The following is a 22,119-nucleotide window of genomic DNA, read 5'->3' as shown; positions in this document are numbered from 1 at the left end:
CCTCCTTCCCTTTCTCCTTTTTTCCTTACATATATTTGATTAAGTAATACTCTCTCATGGCTTAACTGAAAACTATAAAAGTATCTATAGAGAAAAATGTCTCTCGCTCCTGTCTCCAAGTCACTTAGCTGTCGTCTTTGAAAGCAACCAGTGATACCATTGTTCTTGTATATCCTTCAAGAAATATTTTTGCCTAAAATCTCTTTATTTTTTTTTTTAATGTTTATTTATTTTTGAGAAAGAGAAACAGACTCTGAGTAGGGAAGGGGCAGAAAGAGAGGGAGACAAAGAATTCAAAGCAGTCTCTAGGCACTGAGCTGTCAGCACACAGCCTGATGCGGGGCTCAAACTCATGAACTGCGAGATTATGACCTGAGCTGAAGTTGGACGCTTAACTGACTGAGTCTCCTAGGCTCTCCAATATCAGTTTAATCAGAACAATGGTACAACAAACATAATTTAAATTTTTTTCTTTTTTCAGGTTAATTTGGAGTATCTAGAGCTATACTGATCTGGAGCTCTGAGTCGACCATTACAGTTGTTTTTTTTAATTTACTTTATTTTTTTTTATGTTTTTATGGTTTTTTAAATGTTTTTTTAAATGTATTTATTTTGAGAGAGAGAGTACAAATGAGGGAGGGGCAGAGAGAGAAGGAGAGAGAGAATCCCAAGCTAATAGTGCAAAGCCTGATGCAGGGCTCAGTCTCACAAACTGAGATCATGACCGGAGCTGAAATCAAGACTGAGCCACCCAGGTGCCCCAACTACTATTTTTTCTTTGAAATGGTTGTGATTGTGGGTATGGTATCATTTCTCCTGTATGTGGCTTTAATGATGTTCTGAAAATTCTGAGATAAACTTGCTTTATTCCTTTGTTGCAATGTTGATTCATATTTCAGTTATGCGTATTTGTTTTTAGGGCAAATCCTGCTATTTTTATCATGGCGTACATAAAATTAGTGATCAACACACATTACAGACTCTGGAAGGGATGTGCAAAGCCTGGGATATAGAAGAACTTGTCAGCTTGGGAAAAAAACTAAAGGCATGTCCGTATTACACAGCACGGGAACTAATAGAAGATGCTCACATAGTATTTTGTCCCTACAACTATCTTCTAGATGCACAAATAAGGGAAAGTGTGAGTAGCTATATGAAAATTCAAACTTTTCTCCCACTTACTGGAATATAAGTGATCAATATGAAAGCTTTTAGATGTTTCACTTTTTATTTTTTGCTTTATATTTATGTACATATATAAATAGAGTACTGAAAACATTCTGAGGTGTATTAAAAACTGAATTTTAGAACTTGTCATTTTAATGTCCAGAGTAGTAAATATTTTGAAATGGGATTATAGCACAGGTTTTCAACCTTGATAGTATTGACATTTTGGGCTTGATGATTCTTTGTTGTGGTGGTTTCTCTTGCACACTGTAGGATGCTTAGCAGCATCTCTGGTTTTATCCTCTAGACACCAGTAGCATCCTTAGAGCTGTCACAATCAAAAATGTCTCCTGATGTTGCCAAGTATTCGGGTGGGGGAGGGCGGGTAGGAGCAGAGTTATCCCCATTTGAGGCCCATTGATAACTATCACTCCTTCCATTTATGAATAATCAGAATTATTTTAAAACATTCATCTGAAGAATCTATAGTTTGAAGAATTTGTGTGGGGAGAATATGTATAACATGCAAATTATGCTTTGTGAGCTTTTGATAAATGAAATTTGGATATAGCATTTGTGTTTATTTGCATGGTTCTTCTTAGAAACATCCAGTTGTTACAGTATAAGACAAAAAGTGAATAACTTAGTATATTCAATTATTATTCTTCTCTTTAGATCTGACTACTTACTAACTTCCTATTTAAGCTTAAAATTAATAGGCATTATGTTTACTATCTCTACTGTCCTACCTCTTATTTGGTTGCCTCTTATCTAGACCCTTTCCTCTGAGCCACTGTACATATCAATGGCATGTCAGTCTTTCTAATATTACTTTTATTACATCGTTCTTTGGCTTGAAAATCTATTGCACTCTTGGCTCATGGGATAAAGTCCATATTTCTTAAGCTTACTCTCAAAATGTTCAATAGTCTGGCTTGAATCTGCCTTTTCAGACATCTTTCAGACATCTCTGCTACAAACTTGAACCCTACAAAAATTACCTCATACCCCCCTGAGGACACCTTATTCTTTCCTATATCTCTGCTTTTGATGATGCCTATATTGAAATGCCCTACTCCTTTTATCTATACAAATCCAAATTCTATTCCTTTTTTAAACCCCAATATATTTCCTACTCTTCCATGGTTCTTTTTCAGTCATCGTCAACCCTCTGTATATTTTTTCTTCAGACTAACTCACTGGTAATTGCTTTGTACATTTCTTTCTATTAGCCAGGACTCTTTCAGTTGCAAGTGATACAAATCCAGCTTCACCAGAACTTAAGAAAAAAATACTTGGCTGACTTTATTGCGATGGCTTTATTCTCAGGCAGGTTCTTTCTAGTGGAAACAAAGGTAACCACAAGCAGCCACCTAACCTGGAAAAAAATAACATCATCTCCTATTTATCACCCTAGATTTCTCTGGTTGGCCTACCTTGAATCCCACCTCCATTCTTTTTTTTTTTTTTTTTTAATTTTTTTTTTTTAATGTTTATTTTTGAAAGAGAGACAGAGTGTGAGTGGGGGAGGGACAGAGAGAGAGGAAGACACAGAATCTGAAGCAGGCTCCAGGCCCTGAGCTGTCAGGACAGAGCCTAACACGGGGCTCAAACTCCTGAACTGCAAGATAATGACCTGAGCCGAAGTCCAATGCTTAACCGGCTGAGCCACCTAGGCGCCCTCCCCATCTCCATTCTTAAACCTGTGACCACAGAGGGATGGAATATTTTATTTAATTGATAAGCCTGAATTCTATGTTGTGAGAGTGGTGATATCCCTTGATTAACAGATTAATAGTTCTATCAACATCACATCAGAATTGGGGAAGAACAATTCTCAAAATGAAGGGTTGTAAGAAAGTCTAAAATGAAATAGATACATGCTATATTATATTAACATTTTGAGAGTCTTTTGAATCTTGTATTTTAGTTTAAAAAAATTTTTTTTTACTCTGCTTTTAACATTATGTTGGAGATTCCCTCATAATGAGATTTTTTTTTTCCAATATATGAAATTTATTGTCAAATTGGTTTCCATACAACACCCAGTGCTCATCCCAAAAGGTGCCCTCCTCAATACCCATCACCCACCCTCCCCTCCCTCCCACCCCCCATCAACCCTCAGTTTCTTCTCAGTTTTTAACAGTCTCTTATGCTTTGGCTCTCTCCCACTCTAACCTCTTTTTTTTTTTTTTTTTTTCCCTTCCCCTCCCCCATGGGTTTCTGTTAAGTTTCTCAGGATCCACATAAGAGTGAAACCATATGGTATCTGTCTTTCTCTGTATGGCTAATTTCACTTAGCATCACACTCTCCAGTTCCATCCACGTTGCTACAAAAGGCCATATTTCATTCTTTCTCATTGCCACGTAGTATTCCATTGTGTATATAAACCACAATTTCTTTATCCATTCATCAGTTGATGGACATTTAGGCTCTTTCCATAATTTGGCTATTGTTGAGAGTGCTGCTATAAACATTGGGGTACAAGTGCCCCTATGCATCAGTACTCCTGTATCCCTTAGGTAAATTCCTAGCAGTGCTATTGCTGGGTCATAGGGTAGGTCTATTTTTAATTTTCTGAGGAACCTCCACACTGCTTTCCAGAGCGGCTGCACCAATTCATAGTGAGATTTTTATACCCCTTTGTGTGGCCAGCTGTACTTTAATCCAGGCTCACATAACACATATTTTGATAGTGAAAAGTGGGAACCGGTAATGTTGAGTTGATACTTGTTAGCCTTAGTGTTTCAAATGTTTTAAGACCTAGAATCAGTTGCTTATATAATTACCCTTGTTATTGGTCTGTCATGCAAAGTTTTAAATGAAATATCTTGCCTACTGCTGTTAAATCCATTTTGCTGAATGTTTTACAGGAAAATTCTTTTGTCTTATAGATGGATATCAATCTGAAAGAACAGATTGTCATTTTAGATGAAGCTCATAACATTGAGGACTGTGCTCGGGAGTCAGCAAGTTACAGTGTAACAGAAGTTCAACTTTGGTTTGCTCGAGATGAATTAGATACCATGGTCAACAATAATATAAGGAAAAAAGATCATGAACCCCTACGAGCTGTGTGCTATAGCCTAATTAAGTAAGAACATTTGTCTGTCATTTATACTGCCTATGTATTAACAACATGTTTCATTATGCCATAGTATTTTATAATTACTAACTTTGACCAGGCTACTTGGGAAATGGGTTGTTCCTCGCCAGTTAAACTTTTAGAAATATGCCAGTCCGAACTTTTGTCTTGTTGAAAAGAATATGATAAACGAATTGATTTTTAAATTGATCATTGAGAATATTATTTCTAATTTAACAGAATAATTTAATAGCCCCATATTTGATGTATAAAAGACATTGAGCTGACAATAAACTAAACATGGTTTTAATTAACATATTTTAAATTTTTAATTTTTTTTAATGTTTATTTTTGAGACAGAGAGAGACAGAGCATGAGTGGTGGGGGTGGTGGGGCAGAGAGAGGGAGACACAGAATCCAAAGCAGCCTCCAGGCTCTGAGCTGTCAGCACAGAGCCCAACGTGGGGCTTAAATTCACAGACCACGAGATCATGACCTGAGCTACAGTCATATGCTTAACCTACTGAGCCACCCAGGTGTCCAACATATTTTAAAATTTTATATTATGGCTTTAATTTATTGCTTTATCTTCCAGTTTGAGTAAGATTCTGATTGGATGAGTTTTAATTAACCAAAATTTCAATACTCTAAAATAATAGATTTGGTAATAATTTTATTAAAATTTATGTTAGATAAATTCCTTTTTATTAGATATTAGGTTGTTGATCTAGAATCTCTTTATCTTAGACCTTGATACTATGTCCCATTCCATTTACTGCCACATTTTTCTTTTCTTCTTTCTTTCTTTCTTTCTTTCTTTCTTTCTTTCTTTCTTTCTTTCTTTCTTTCTTTCCTTTTATAAGTTTATTTATTTATTTGGAGAGAGAGAGAGAGAGAGAGAGCACACATGTGAGCCAGGGAGGGGGCAGAGAGAGGAGAGAGACAGTCCCAAGCAGACTCTGTGACTGCATGGAACCCTACTTGGGGATCAGTGCCACAAACCATGAGATCATGACCTGAGTCAAAATGAAGAGTCGGATGCTTAGCTGACTGAGCCACCCAGGCTCCCCCTGCAGCACTTTTCTTTTCCCTCACGGTATACTTCAAAAATTTTTTGAATGTTGGGGTGCCTGCTTGCATGCATGCTTTCTCCCTCTCAAAATAAATAAACTTTAAAAAAGTGTTTAAAATTTTTTTGAATGTTGTACAGTCTCATGTTTGAACATAAAAGGTATACAAATTTATGTTGTAAAAACTCCTTCCCACCCTGTTCTCTATCTGCTTAGTTTCTCTCCTCCTGAACAAGTTTATCTGTCGTTCAGTCCATATTTATGAGCAATTCAGTGCATATATGAAGCAATATACTTTCCCCTTTCTCTCCTTTTTACCCAAATGATAGCATACTATACTTCCATTTTTTGTCTTCTCCATTTTAAGCATAAAAATATGTTATTTTTAAGCCCTTTTATTGGGGTACACAAAGCTGTAAATATTTAATGTATACACGTGATGAGTTTTCAGATAAGTATTCATCCATGAAACTGTCACCACAATTTTGCCATAAATATATCGCCTCTGAAAGTTTCCTTTGCCCTCTTATTTTTTTATGATATGAACACTTAATGTAAGATCTACCCTCTTAGCAAATATTTAAGTATATAGTATAGTATTGTTAACTCTTGGCACTGTACTTTATACCTTTGTCTTCCTATATCTTGCCTTTTTTTTCTTAACAATATATTTTGGAGATCTTCCCATATCAAGACTTAGAAAGCTTTCTCAGTTTTAAAAAAATCGTTGCCTAAAATGCCATTGCATGGATGTCCACTAATTTCTTTAACTAGCCTCTAATTAATAGGTACTGAGGTTTATAATCCTATGCTGTTACATTACTGTAATGAATAACTTTGAACATATGTCACATGTTTGGGAAGATATAGGAAAATTCTTAGAAGTGGGATTATTGGGTCAGAGCATAGATCTACATGTAATTTTGATAGATATTTCTAAAACTTACACAATAGGGGAATGGGTAGAAGACTAATTCATACTCCTATGAGCAATATATGAGAGCATGAAAGTTTTTTTCTAGTCAGATGGGTGAAAACTGGTATCCCACTGTAGTTTTTACTTATATTTCTCTGAATAGGATTGAGATTAAGCATTTTATTTTTTTATGTTTATTTATTTATTTTGAGAGAGAGAGAAAATTTGAACAGGGGAAGGGCAGAAAGAGGAGACAGAGAATCCCAAGCAGGCTCTGTGCAGTAAGCAGAGTCAGACTTGGAGCTCAGTCTCACAAACCATGAGGTCATGACCTGAGCTAAAATCAAGAGTCAGATGCTTAACTGAGCCACCCAGCTGCCCCGAGATTAAGCATTTTAAAAGGCCATTTATTTGTTTACTAAAAAAAATGTTTTTCAGTGTTTATTTATTTCTGGGAGATTGAGAGAGAGTATGAGCAGAGGAGGGGCAGAGAGAGGGAAACACAGAACCTGAAGCAGGCTTCAGGTTCCAAGCTGTCAGCACAGAGCCTGATGCAGGGTTTGAACCCACAAACTGTGAGATCATGACCTGAGCCGAAGTCAGACACAACCGACTGAGCCACCCAGGCGCGCCTTAATAGGCCATTTATATTTCCTTTCCTGTCAGCTGTCTATTGACCTCTGTGTCCTCTTTTTGTTCTTGTTATGGTTCTTATTGATTTGTACAAGGTCTTTGCAAATTAACCCTTTGCCTGTGATAAGAGTTGCAATATTTTTCCCCCTATTTTGCCATGTGCTTGTGTCTTTCCTTATGGTATTTTTGCCATGTAGCAGTTTGTCATTTTTATTTCACAGCATGATTTGTTGAGTTACCTATAGTTGCTAATTCTATTTTCTCACTCCCTGGTCTTTCCTCATTGATCTCTGCTGTGTTGCTGTCTGCAGAATTCTACTAAAACTGTTTTTATCAAGGTCACCATTGATCCATATGTTGCCAAATCCAAAGGTTATTTTTCTGTTATCTTACTCAGCCTGTCAGCAGTGTTCTTTGGGTATTGTTGACTACCACCTCTATGAAAATGTTTTTGGCGTATATATATACATATACATATACATATATATACATATATATATATATATATATATATATATGTATATGTATATGTATATATATAACAGAGTTGCTCTCTGTCCCCAGTTCCTGGCACAGAGTTTCTAAAACCCTTGTAATTTCCTAAGTGGTGGTAACACTTTTGTGTTAGGAGCATCTTTTGTTCTAATATTTGGTCTTCGACCCCAGTTCCTGACAGAGCTCCTAAATCCCTTGAGACTTCCTGGGTGATAGGACTGTTTTTTATTCCAATGAGGTGATGTTTGGTGGGCTCTTGGATGGAGCTGGTCACTAGAAAGACTAAACTATGATTAGAAGCTTAGAACTTTCAGCTCCACCTTCCCTCTGGAAAGGGAGAAGGGTAGAGATTAAGTTAACAATCGATCATGCCTACATGATGACGCCAGGATTCAGAGAGCTTCCAGACTGGTACACACATTTATGTGCTTAGAGCACCCTGCCTTTACTGGGACAGAAGCTCCTGTGCTTAGACCCTTCCAGACTTCTTCCCATATATCTCTTCTTCTGGTTATTTATCTGTATCCTTTATTATATAATAAACTCGTAAACATAAGTGTTTCCTGGAGTTCTGTGAGTTGTTCTAGTAAATGATTAAACCTGAGGAGGGGTCATGGGAACCTCTGATTTATAGCTGGTTGGTCAGAAGTACAAATGACAAGTTGGACTTTTATGCTGGCATCTGAGATGAAGAGGTGGGGAGGACAGTCTGGTGAGGCTGAATGCTTAGCCTTTGGGGTCTGTGCCAATTCTGACTCCAGTTAGTGTCAGAATTGAATTGAATTATAGGACACCCAGCTAGTGTCTTGAGAATTGCTTGGTGTAAGGAAAGAAGAATGCCACATACATTTAGTGACCAGATGTGTCAGAGGTGAAGTAGTGAGACAAGAGGAGACAACATAGGAGTGTGTTTCCTAGATAGCCTCTATGACACCTGGTTTTCGTCTTCCTCACAGTCCATTCTTTCTCAGTTTCTTTTGATAGTTCTTACTCTGTTTGATATGTAAATATTGAAGTGCCTCAGGATTTGGTCCTGGGACCTCATTTCTTCTCTGTCTCTGCAGTTTGCCTAAATTACATAACCAAGTACCATAGCAGTCCTAGTGACGCCTAAATCTGTGTCTAGCCCGGTCTTTAATAAATCTAGGTTCTAGTCTGTCTCTGGAATGCTATTTTCATATATCCAACTGTACTTTATGTGTCTGTTTGGATATGGATATCACATTTCAACTTTACAAAATTCCTTCCTTTTCCTTACCTACTCCCCTCAAATGCTCCCTGTCTTCCTTACCTAAGCAAACATTACCAAGCAGTTCCTCAAATCAGAAATCTGTTGTCCTTGATACTGCCTCACTTCATCTGGTTCATCAGTAAGTTTAATAAATGCTACCTGTACAATATGTCCCAAATCCTTCAGTCTCCTATCATCTCAGAATCATCTCTCAAGTAGAATTCTGTAACAGCCTCCAACAGTCTCTGTTTTCATTTTTGCCTTTCTCCTCTAATCCAGTCTGGCTTAGAAACTGGAATCATCTTTTAAACACTTAGATTGTCTCTCTCTTATTTAAAACCCTTCATTTAAAACCTTCCCATTGTACTTTTGAATAGAATCCAGATTTCCTAACCCTGGCTTAACCTGACCTGAATACTGCTTATCACTCTTAACATTGATCATAATGTTATTCTTTTTTGCCCATTGTGTTGCAACTTTATATTGGCTTTTTATCAGATCCTTAAATAAGTAAAATTTGTTAACCACTTCAGGATTTTTGCACTAGCTGTTCTTTCTGCTTGGAATACTACCCCCCACCCCCACCCCCCTGATCTTTTCATGATTGGGTACTTTTTGCATTCAGTTGTTAGAATAAATGTTACCTCATGGAGAACTTCTTTGACATTCAAATTAAAATAGCAATTAGATTACATTATATCCTATATCACTACATTTATCCTATATCATTACTTTATCCTGTATTTTCATTGTATCACACTTTTCACTATCTGATATTTTCTTGTTTCATGTATATGTTTCTAAGTTTATTTCTCCCTTTGGTAGAATGTGATTTCTATGAGAATGAGGATCTTGCCTATTTTATTTACTACTGTATTTCCAGTACCCAGTACAGTATGTGACTGTATAATAATATAGACATTTAAGCACTGGCTGAATATAAAAATGTGTGTATTTACATACAAATGAATATATTTTCTAGTAACTCCCTTTTGGTGTTAATATGTAACACCTTAATTTCTTTATTAGATTGTTTTGTATTTCCTTTATGTGCATTTGGGATATGCTACGACCTGGCTGTCAGTTGGAGTGATAGTCAAGTAAAGCAGTGTGAATCCATAAAACACAATTGGGAAATCACCTACATGTTTCTCTTTTCTGAATAAAAGCTTACTTTTTAGCTATATAAATGTTTATTTTGCAATATGAGACATGCATGCATCTTAAAAGATGTCTTAATCCGCATTTGTGTTCTAAGAGCTTCAAGGAATATGATCAATGTATCACAGTTCTCTTTGTTTTATTGAAATAGTGCACATAAGGATAATACTGATTGATGGAATTGTTTTATTTTAGTTGGTTAGAAGCAAACTCTGAACATCTTATGGAAAGGGATTATGAATCATCCTGTAAAATATGGAGTGGAAGTGAAATGCTCTTAAATTTACACAAAATGGGTATCACCACTGCTACTTTTCCCATTTTGCAGGTAAGACATTTTTCTATCTGTGACATTTATTTAGTGAATGGTTTAATAGTGAATAAATTAATACAGACTAAAAAAAGTAGCAATTTAATTTTTTTTTAATTTTGTTTTATTTAAGTTTGATAATTTTTAACTGATAAATTATTTATAATTCATTTATAATTAATAACTGATCATTATTATTTATGGATGAAAAAGTAGCATTGTTTAGTGTGAAAGAAATAAGGCTTAACGGAATGAATTGCTTTATTCCAGTCTAAAACAAGTCAATATGTTTAGGTTGTAATAAAAGTTATTTTGTCAGTTATACAAGTTAAAAATTTAGAAAATAAAAAGGTAAATTCATTTTTTGTTCTCCTTAATTTAGTTAGAGGTTATAAACCTGGGGGATCATGAGTGGGCTGGGGGAGTCTGTGAATCTTACGAAATTGTATGCAAAATTTTATGAGTATGCACTTCTGTACTTTTTTCTAGTAGAGGCTTCATAACTTCTATTCTGAAAGAGGTTGTTCCCTCCCCCCCAGATAAGAATGTTTTTATCATTTTTGTTCTTAATTACTTATTTAAATTAATGGATTGTTTTTTAATTTTTTAAAAAAATCTTTATTTATTTTTGAGAGAGAGACAGAGTGTGAGCAGGGGAGGAGCAGAGAGAAAGGGAGACACAGAATCCGAAGCAGGCTCCAGGCCCTGAGCTGTCAGCACAGAGCCTGATGTGGGGCTCGAACTCACAAACCGTGAGATCATGACCTGAGCCAAAGTCGTATGTTCAACCGACTGAGCCACCAGTAGATTTTGCTTTTAAGAGTGGTTGTTTTAGTTGTTGTTTACAGAACAATTGAGCAGAAAGGACAGAATTTTCATATTCCCCTAACCCTAGCCACACGTGTGGCGCACGCATGCCCACAGGCACGCGCGCGCGCACACACACACACACACACACGCACACACACTCATACACTATACAGTTTCTATTATTAACAGCTTGCAATTGTATAGTACATTTGTTACAATTGAACCAATATTGTTACATTATTGTTAACTGAAGTCCATAGTTTACATTGGGGTTCACTCTCTGTATTGCAGAGTTCTGAGTTTTGATATAAACAAAGTCATGTATCTACTCTTAAAATATCATACAGAATGTTTTCACTGCCTTAAGAATATTCTGTGCTATACTTCTTAATTCATCCTTTCACCACATCTCATTTGCCCTCCTGAACCTCTAGCAACCACTGATTTTTTTTCAACCGACTCCATAGATTTGCCTTTTCCAGAATGTCATTTAGTTGGAATCATACTCAGGTTCCTTCATGTCTTTTTGTGGCTTGATGCTTGTTTCTTTTTATTGCTAAACAATATTCACTGCATGTATACACACTGTTTGTTTATCCATTCACCTACTGTAGGATATATTGGTGACTACCAAATTTGGGAAATTCTGAATAAAGCTCTTATAAATACTTGTGTGCATATTTTTATATGGACATGCTTTCTTCTCACTTGTGTAAATAGTAAATACTTAGGACAATTGCTGAATTATATGGTAAGACCATTTTTAGCTGTGTAAGAAACTGCTGTCTTCCAAAGTGGCTGTGCCATTTTATATTCCCATCATCAGTGAATGAGGGTTCTTGTTATTCTATATCCTTGCCAATATTAGGTATTGTCAGTGGTTTGAATATTACCCATTCTAATGGATATGTAGTAGTATCTTATTACTGTTTTAGTGTACAATTCCCTAATGACATTTGATGTGGAACATCTTTTCACATGCTTATGTGCCATCTATATATCTTATTTGGGGTGAGATGTCTCTTCAGATCTTTGCCTACTTTTCAGTTGGGTTCTTTGTCTTCCTGTTGTTGATTTTTAAGTGTTCTCTGTATATTTGGTATACAAGTCCTTCATCAAATATATGTTTGTAGATATATTCTTCCAGTCTGTGGCTTGTCTTTTCATTCTATTAACAGTGTCTTTTATAGAACTTTTTTACTTTTAATAAAGTTCAACTTAACAATTTTTTCTTTGACACATCATGCTCTTGGTATTGTACCTAAAAACTCCCCACCAAACCCAAAGCCACCTAGATTTTCTTGTCTTTTTCTTCTAGAAATTTTATAGTTTTGCATTTTACATTTAGGTCTGATCCACTTTGAGTTAATTTTTGTGTTGTATATAAGGTCTGTATCTAGATTCATTTCTTTGCATGTAGGTGTCCAATTATTCTATCACCATTTGTTGAAAAGGCCATCCTTTCTCCATTGGATTATATTTGCTCCTTTGTTAAAGATCAGTTGAATGTATTATTATGGGTCCTTTTTTCGGCTCTCTATTCTTTTCCATTAATTGATATGTCTGTTCCTTCACTAATACCACACTATCAATTGCTATAGATTTATAGTAAGTCTTGAAGTCAGGTAGTGTCAGTTCTCTGATTTTGTTCAGTATTGTGTTGATTATTCTGGTTTTTTTCTTTCCAAATAAACTTTAGAGTCAGTTTGTCAGTATCCACAAAGTAACTTTCTGGGATTTTGATTGAAATTGCATTGAATCTACAGATCAAACTAGGAAGAACTGACAGCTGAACAATATTGAGTCTTTCTATCTATGAATAGGAAGTATCTCTCCATTTGTTTAGATCTTTGATTTCTTTTATCAGAGTTTTGTAATTTCCCTCATTTGGATTTGAAGAGGTCCTTGAACCAAACAGATAGAAACTATGGCTAGCATGATAACCACTAGCATATGAGCATATGAGCATTAAAAATGTATTTTAATTAGATGATATTTATACTTTTTGCCTGCTTTTAAAATGCAATATGGTATCATAAATATTGTCCATATTGTGACATCTTTTCATGACTGTTTTGCATAAACTTTGCATTTTAAAGGTTCATATCAACAGTGAAATGAATTAATTGTGAGATATTCATATAGTAGAATATTAGACAGCAATTTAAAAAATGAACCACTGCCACTATGCAAATGAATCTTGCAGGCATAATGTTGAATAAAAGAAACCAGACACAAAAGAGTACAAACTGTATGATTTTATTTTTATGAATTTTAAGAAGAGACAAACATAATTATGTTAGCCAAATTCAGAATACTGGTTGCTACTGTGCAACAGTAAGGAGCAATTTGGGCTGAGAGGAGCAAAATGGAACCATCTGGGATTCAAAAAATGTTTTGTTTCCTTAGTGAGTGTTGGTTACGTGTGTGTGTGTGTGTGTTTAGGGAGCTGTATACTTAAGACTAGTGCATTCTGTGTATTATACGTTAATTTTAAACAGGTACAGATAAAATATATGTCAAGGAAAAATTAGGAAAGTACAAAGACATGGAAAGGAAAAAGAAAACAAAGGAAAAAGAAAAACTACCAAACATGATCACTATTAACTTTTGGATTTATGACCATCTCTCTTATTCTATGCATATATCCTTAACATAAATAGATTTCTGATATGATACATGTTTCTTTATAGCCTCTTTTGACTTAACAGTGTACTATGAGTACTTTACTATTTTAATAAAGATTTTTTCACATGAGTTTTAATTGCCGTGTAGCATTTTTGTGAGTACACATATTCTAAATTACTTGATAATCTGTCATTTGAAATATAAGTTGTTGCCAGTTTTCCAAGGATAAGAAACAATTCTGCTGTGAACATCCTTGAAAATGTATCTTTGTATACATTGCTATTCCTTTATATATTCAAAATACTAATTCTTTGTTGCTTATTGCATTGTATGTATATTCTTGTATCTATGGTTTGTTTATAGAGTATTTTTCTAAGTATTTTTTATTTTAGTGCATTCAAATTTATCAGTGTTTTCTTTTGTGAATTGTATTTGAGTTTAGTTTTAGCAGTCTTTCCCTATCTTGTGGTACATTTTCTAAAAGTGTTACTATTTTTTTAATAAAGGTTTTTAATTAGCCTAGGATTCATTTTTGTTTATATTGTGAGGTTAGGAATCCATTTTATTTCTTCTATGGATAATTTTCGCAGCATCATTTACTAAATAATCCATCCATTTTCCTCTGATTTATAATGACACTTCTGCCTTTATATCTAATTTTCTCTTATTTGTGAATTAATTTCTGGACTTTGTTCTATGATTCTGTTTATCTAAACTGTCATATTTGTTGACTACTCTGGCATTAGAAAAATATTGATAGTGGTAGGGCGTATCTCCTCTTTGTTCTTTTCCTTTGGGATGATCTCAACTGAATTTTAGAATTAGCTTGTAAATTTCTATGAAAAATCTGTTGGAATTTTGATTGGAATTGCAATGAGTTTATGGATTAATTTATAAAGAATTGACATATTTACAATACAGAGTTTTTCTGTTCACAATGTATATTAAGTTCTTCATTTATTATGTCTTATATATCAATAAAGTTTTATGATTTTATTTTTAAAAGTCTTAGGTGTTTTGGGGTAGATTTATTCCTAAGTAAGTTAAAGTTTCTGTTTATTTTTCACATAGTATATTTTAAAAATTGCATTTTCTAATTGCTAATTGGTGTGTAAAAATGGTAGATTTTTATTTATCTTGTAAGTAACTATGTTGCTAAACTATCTTATAGGTTTGCCTATGGATTCTTAAATTTTCCATGTAATTTTATTGTCTATGAATAATGACTATTTTCTTTCCAACTCCATCACATTTTATTTCTTTGCTGGCTTCAACTTTTAGAGCATTGTTTATCACGGGCAGTGAAACACATTTTGGTCTTACTGCTACCCAGAAGAGGTTATATTACTAGTGTTACATCATTTAGTAACATGTCTACTGTATTGTTTTAAAATTCTTTTATTTTTTATTAACAGCTAGACTGAGATATAATTCACATGCCATAAAATTTGCCATTTTAAAGCATACAATTCAGTGATTTTTAGTATAGTCACAGAGTTATGCAACTATCACTGCTATCTAATTTCAGAACATTTTCATCACCTCATAAAGAACTGTGTACCCATTAGCAAGCATTCCCTATTTCCTTCTCCCCCAGCTCCTGGAAACCACTAATTTACATTCTGTTTCTATAGACCTGCCTATTCTAGGCATTTCACATAAATGGAAACATGATATGGTGCTTTTGTGACTGGTATCCTTCATTGTGTATGTTTTCAAGGTTCATCTATGTATGTCATAACATTCATGAATACTTCATTCCCTTTTTATTACCAAATAATATTCCATTGTATAAATCTACTGCATTTTGTTTATTCATTATCACTTGACACATTTGGGTGGTTTCTATTTTTGTCTGTTATAAATAATGCTTTTACCATTCATGTCCAAATTTTTATGTGCACTTATATTTTTAATTCTCTTGGGTATATACTTAGGGGAATTGCCAGGCCATTTGGTAACTCTGTGTTTAACTTTTTTTTTTTTTAATTTTTCTTAATGCTTATTTTTGAGAGAGACAGAGACAGAGCACAGCAGGGAGGGGCAGAGAGAGAGGGAGACAAAGAATCCAAGGCAGGCTCCAGGCTCTGAGCTATCAGCACAGACCCTGATGTGGGGCTTGAACTCATGAACCGTGAGATCATGACCTGAATTGAAGTCAGATGCTTAACCCACTGAGCCACCCTGGTGCCATCGTCCCCCCCCCCCCCCCTTTAAAAAAATATTTTTTTTAATGTTTATTTTTGAGAGAGTTCTGTGTTTAACTTTGAGGAACTGCAATCTGTTTTACAAAGGGGCTGCACCATTTTACAATCCCATCAACAGTGTATAAGGATTCTGATTTCTTTCACATCCTCACTAATACTTGTTATCTCTTCTTATAGTTTTCTAGGGGAAATGAAGTGGTACCTCAGTGTAGTTTGATTTTCATTTCCCTCATAATTCCTAATGTTGAGCATTTATTCAAGTGCTTAATGTCCATTTATATATCTCCTTTAGAGAAATCTCTATTCAAATTTGTTGCCTACTTTGAAATTGGGTTGTCTTTTATTATTGACTGTAAGTTCTTTATATATTCTGGATATGAACACTGTATTAGATATATGATTTGTAAATGTTTTCCCATTCAATAGGTGCTGTAGGATTTTTATAGTTATATTTTTATTAGGTTAAGGAAATTTCCTTTAATCCTAGCTAGCTAAGAAACTCAACATTGTGATTATTAAATTTTTAGAAGTTAATTTTTACACAAGTAGCATGTATATAATTTAAAGAGTCAGTACCATCAAGAAAAGCATTCATCTGCCCCACTCCTTCTCAATCCCAATTTTCACTTCCTAGTGGCACTTTGATTTATTAAAAAAAAATTTTTTTTAATATTTATTTATTTTTGACAGAGAGAGAGAGAGAGAGAGAGCATGAGCGGGGGAGGGATAGAGAGAGAGGGAGATACAGAATCCGAAGCAGGCTCCAGGCTCCGAGCTGTCAGCACAGAGCCTGATGCGGGCTCGAACCCACAGACCGCGAGATCATGACCTGAGCCGAAATCTGACATTCAACCGACTGAGCCACCCAGTCACCCTCCTAGTGGCACATTTAACTCTTCTGGTGATTTCTTCTGATATTTAACCCGTTTTCTAAATAACATTTGAGTTCTGCTGCTTTTGAGTTTTCAATTTTAGATATTCTCTATTGACTTCCTATAATGTATGATGATGCATTATCTCCTTTACACACACACACACTGTCTCTCCCTTTCAGTCTCTCACACACTCACTCTCTTTTTCCTCTCTCTTTCTACTTTTCCTCTCTTTACCTTTCTCCTCTCTTCATTCTTTCACCATAATTAATATTCGGTGTGTATGTCATTATCGTGTATACATATTATCATAGCTTATGATAGTAACTATCATGTAGCTTACTAGGTTAAATTTGTATACAACTTTATGTGTCCTGTGAAGTAATAATTACTGGTAAATAAATATGCTTAGTTTTCTATTTATCTATAAACCCACTTGTCAATTTTTAGGTAACCTAGGCAGAAGTAGCCTTGGAGTAGTTTCATGATTCAATATGTAGAATTTCATTCAGTCCATGTGTTTTTAGTACATTGCCTTACCTTCAGTAGTTGAGGATTTTCTGTAGTTTGGGCTTTCTTTCAAATTTTTTTTTTTTTTTTAAAGTACAGTTGACACACAACGTTCCATTAGTTTTCACGTATTACATTACTTTCAACTTAGTGATTCAACAAGTCTTTATGTTATGCTATGCTACAATCTTATGCTATTAAAGTACCTTGACTATTCCCTATTCTGTACCTTTTATCCCTGTGACTTATTCATTCCAAACTGGAAGTCTGTATCTCCCACTCCTCTTCTGGCAAATCATTAGTTTGTACTTCGCATTTATGGGTCTTTGTCTGCTTTTTGTTTGTTTATTCATTTGTTTTGTTTTTGATTCCACATGTAAGTAAAATCATGTAGTATTTGTTTTTCTCTGAGTTATGTTACTTAGCAAAATAGCCTCTAGTCCATCCATGTTGCCACAAATGGTAAGACCTCATTCTTTTCTACGGTTGAGTAGTATTCCATTGTGTGTATATATATACCACATCTTTATCTGTTCATCTATGTATGGACACTTGGATTGCTACCATATTTTGGCTATTGTAAATATTGCTGCAGTAAACATAGGGGTGCATTTGTCTTTTTGAATTAGTGTTTTCATTTTCTTTGGCTAAATACCCAATAGTGGAATTGCTGGATAATGTATTTCTACTTTTAATATTTTGAGGAGCCTCCATAGTGCTTTCCACATTGGCTGCACCAATTTACATTCCCACCAACAATACAAGAGGGTTCCTTTTTCTCCATATCCTTACCAACACTTTTTTATTTCTTGTCTTTTTGAGTCTAGCCATTCTGACAGGTGTAAAGTGGTATCTCACTGTGGTTTTCATTTATGTTTCCCTAATGATTAGTTGTTGACCATCTTTTCATGTGCGACTTGGCCATCTGAATGTCTTCTTTGGAAAAATGTCTATTCAGAAGTTCTGTAGTTTTACAGAATAAATTGCCAGTGTTCTGCCAATGTTGGGGAAGAATTGTAGCCTTTATATAAAGTATTGCTGAGGGGACTTGATTTTTAAAAAGAACAGTTGAGGGGCACCTGGGTGGCTTAGTTGGTTAAGCGTCCACCTTTGGCTCAGGTCATGATCTCATGGCTCATGAATTCGAGCCCTGCGTCTGGCTCTGTGCTGACAGCTCAGAGCCTGGAGCCTGCTGCATGTTCTATGTCTCCCTCTTTGTCTGCCCCTCCCCCACTCAGGCTGTGTCTCTCTGTCTCTCAAAAATAAATAAACATTAAAAAAAATTAACAAAAAAGAAGAACAATTGAATACTTGTTTTTCGTTAATAATTTGTAGTCCTGAATGTTTTTCCAAGTTAATGTTTTCATTTTTTCTTTTTCAAAAATCTTTCTATTTGTATCCTTCAATGTTCAGTGGAAACTAATTTTACTCTAGATGTGTATTATTTCAAAATATATCTGAATGTTAATATTATGTCTTAATTTATCTTAACTATTTTCCCATTTTATTTTTATTGAACACATACTTTATTGTCAAACATCAGAGTTGTCACCAATATCTTTTGCTTCAATATTCAGAGTTTTCACAATGTGCGAGTGCATACTTTTCTTTTTTCTTATGTCCACACTTCTTTTTTTTTAGTTTGCTTTAAGCACTTTATTTTTTTTTTTTTTTTAAGATTTATTTATTTTTGAGAGAGAGAGAGAGAGACAGACAGAGTGCGAGCGGAGGAGGGTAGAGAGAGGGAGACAGAATCTGAAGCAGGCTCCAGGCTCTGAGCTGTCAGCATAGAGCCTGACAAGGGACCCGAACTCACAAACCGCGAGATCATCACCTAAGCCGAAGTCAGACGCTTAACGGACTGAGCCACTCAGGCGCCCCTTTTATGTCCACACTTCTATCTGTATTAAAACTTATTAGTCACATGAAAACAAGTGAGCCAGTTAGTATACATTCTGTATTTAGCATGTATTATTTCCTTGAGTCACTTTTAAGATTTTCCTTGTCATGCAGTCATATTATTCTCATTGTTGGAATACTCCCTGGAAATATTTCAGGCATTTAGGTGGCGTATCAACTCTTAAGCTCCTTGGAGAAACCATTTGGTACATTTTTATTTAGTCCATTACTTTTCTCTTCTTCTCTTCTCTCTCTCTCTCTCTCTCTTTTTTTTTTTAAAGTAAGCTCTACACCCAACATGGAGCTTGAACTCACAACTTTGAGATCAAGAGTTGCCTGCTCTAAAAACTGGGCCCACTAGACATGCCTAGTTCATGACTTTTGAAGGGTGCTAAATAATACCCTAATTGCCTGAAGAAGTAATGAACTTCCTAAGTGTACAACTTATTATTAAAGAGTCTTGAACTCTGAAGAGAATTTTGGAATATGTGGGAATTTAAAACACACTTTTAGCACTTGTGTATTGGTAATGTTTTCCTCAAATTTCAATGTATATTTCATTTGCGTTTTATTATAGTATTGAGAGGTTTTTTTCCTCTTCTTCCCATTTCCTGCAGTATACTTAATAACAGTAATTTCTTTCAGGGACATTTTTCTTCTGTCCTTCAAAAAGAAGAAAAAGTCTTACCAATTCATGGTAGAGAGGAGACAAGAGAAGTACCGATTATTAGTGCTTCAACTCAAATAATACTCAAAGGACTTTTTATGGTGTTTGACTATCTTTTTAGGCAAAACAGCAAGTAAGTAAATACATATGTATTTTTCATCTTCATTTTTTTTTTAACGTTTATTTATTTTTGAGACTGGGAGAGACAGAGCATGAACAGGGGAGGGTCAGAGGGAGAGGGAGACACAGAATCTGAAACAGGCTCCAGGCTCTGAGTTGTCTGCACAGAGCCCGACGCGGGGCTCGAACTCACGGACCCATGAGATCATGACCTGAGCTGAAGTCGGATGCTCAACCGACTGAGTCACCCAGGCGCCTCTGTATTTTTCATCTTAAAAATATTAATTTTATTGGGTACTAGTATGTATTTAATCCATACTTGTTTTGTGTGAGTACCTACAATCATTGTAAATAAGTGGTATAAATATTACTCTTACTTATTGGCACAGACTTAGATCAATTGAAATTAGTCTTTATTAATGAAAATGATTATTGAAATAAATATACTTGAAATACATCTTATTAGTTAATTCAGCATTAAATTTTTAGTTGTATATGACTGAACTTAAACATTTACCTTTTAAGTGTAGTTTTAAATATGTTTCTTCCAGTGTCAGAAAGTCTCTTTCTTATTGCATAAAGCCTCTATCTAGTGAAATGTGGAATATGAGAAAGAGTTAACTCCCCTCACTCTACCCCTTATTAAATTGTAGTACTATTTGGTTCCTGTTTTTTTTTTTATATGGCAAAATATACATAACATAAAATTTACTATTTTAACCATTTTTCAAATATATATTTTAGTACCATTAGGTTTATTCACATTGTTGTGCAGTCATCCACTTCCAGAACTTTTTCATCAGCCCAAATAGGATCTCTATATCTCATTTCTTTCTTCCCACAACCTCTGGTAACCTCTATTCTTTCATCTCCATTGATTTGTCCTTTAGATATCTCCCAAAAGTGGAATCATATATTTGTTCTTTTGCATCTGACTTATTTCACTTAGCATAATGGTTTCAAGGTTTATCCATGTTGTAATATAGATCAATGCCATTCCTTTTTATGGCTGATTATTCTATTGTATGTATGTACCATGGATTATTTTCACCTTTTGTCTATTGTGAATAATGCTACAGTGAATTTTGATGTACAAGTATCTGTTTGAGTCTCTAGCGGTGGAATTGCAGGATCATATGGTATTCTATATTTAACTATCTGAGGAACCAACATACTGTTTTCCATAGCAGCTGCACATTTTAGATTCCCATGGTTATGCACAACATTTCTAGTTGTTCTACAGCCTTGCTAATACTTGTTTCTGGTTTTTGGATAATAGCCATCGTAATGGGTATAAAGTGGTATCTGCTTATAATTTTGATTTACCCACCCTCCACTAATGGCTAGTAATGTTGAGCATCTTTTCATATGCTTATTGTCCATTTGCAGGTGTTCATTGGAGTAATGTCTATTTGCATCCTTTGCCCATTAAAAAAATTTTTTTTAAAGTTTATTTTGAGAGAGAGACAGAGCCAGCGGGGAAGGGGAAGAGAGAAAGGGAGAGAGAGAGAATCCCGAGCAGGCTTAGCATTGTCAGTGCACAGCCCCATGTGGGACTTGAACCCACAAACTGCAAGTTTCTGACTTGAGCTGAAACCAAAAGTCAGATGCCCAACCAACTGAGCCACCCAGACACCCCTCTTTGCCCATTTTTAAAAGTATTTATTTATTTTTGAGAGAGAGACAGAGAGAGCACGCGTGGGGGAGGGGCAGAGAAGAGACTTTGAGGCAGGCTCCAGGCTCTGAGCTGTCTGCACAGAAACCCAATATGGGGCTCGAACTGAAAAACTGCGAGATCATGACCTGAGCTGAAGTTGGACACTTAACCAACTGAGCCACCCAGGTGCTCCTCCTTTGCCCATGTTTGAATTGGGTTGTGGTTTTTGTTGTTGTTGTTGTGAAGTTGTAAGAGTTAATTATATATTCTGGATATTATCCCATATCAGATACATGTTTTACAAAGATTTTCTTTCTTTTTTTTTTTTTTTTTAATTTTTTTTCAACGTTTTTAATTTATTTTTGGGACAGAGAGAGACAGAGCATGAACGGGGGAGGGGCAGAGAGAGAGGGAGACACAGAATCAGAAACAGCCTCCAGGCTCCGAGCCATCAGCCCAGAGCCTGACGCGGGGCTCGAACTCATAGACCGCGAGATTGTGACCTGGCTGAAGTCGGACGCTTAACTGACTGCGCCACCCAGGCGCCCCAAAGATTTTCTATTCTTTGGTTGTCTTCTCATTCTCTGATAGTGTCCTTTGATGCACAAAAGTTTTTAAATTTTGATGAAACCCAGTTTATCTGTCTTTTCTTTTGTTGCTTGTGTTTTTGGTATATACAA

General features: G+C 35.2%; 1 protein-coding gene across 1 annotated transcript in view; it reads left to right on the top strand.

Moving 5' to 3' along the window:
• The window catches only part of BRIP1 (BRCA1 interacting helicase 1), a 206,143-nt gene that overhangs the window by 60,005 nt on the left and 124,019 nt on the right, over positions 1–22,119 (top strand). Inside the window, 4 exon segments of the mRNA XM_042966252.1 lie at positions 920–1,141; positions 4,063–4,262; positions 9,955–10,087; positions 19,641–19,795. Of these exon segments, the coding sequence (XP_042822186.1) occupies positions 920–1,141; positions 4,063–4,262; positions 9,955–10,087; positions 19,641–19,795 (710 nt within the window).

Source organism: Panthera tigris, chromosome E1, assembly GCF_018350195.1.
Source record: "Panthera tigris isolate Pti1 chromosome E1, P.tigris_Pti1_mat1.1, whole genome shotgun sequence".
Lineage (NCBI taxonomy): Eukaryota > Metazoa > Chordata > Mammalia > Carnivora > Felidae > Panthera > Panthera tigris.
This window is presented reverse-complemented; position numbering and strand designations above follow the sequence as displayed.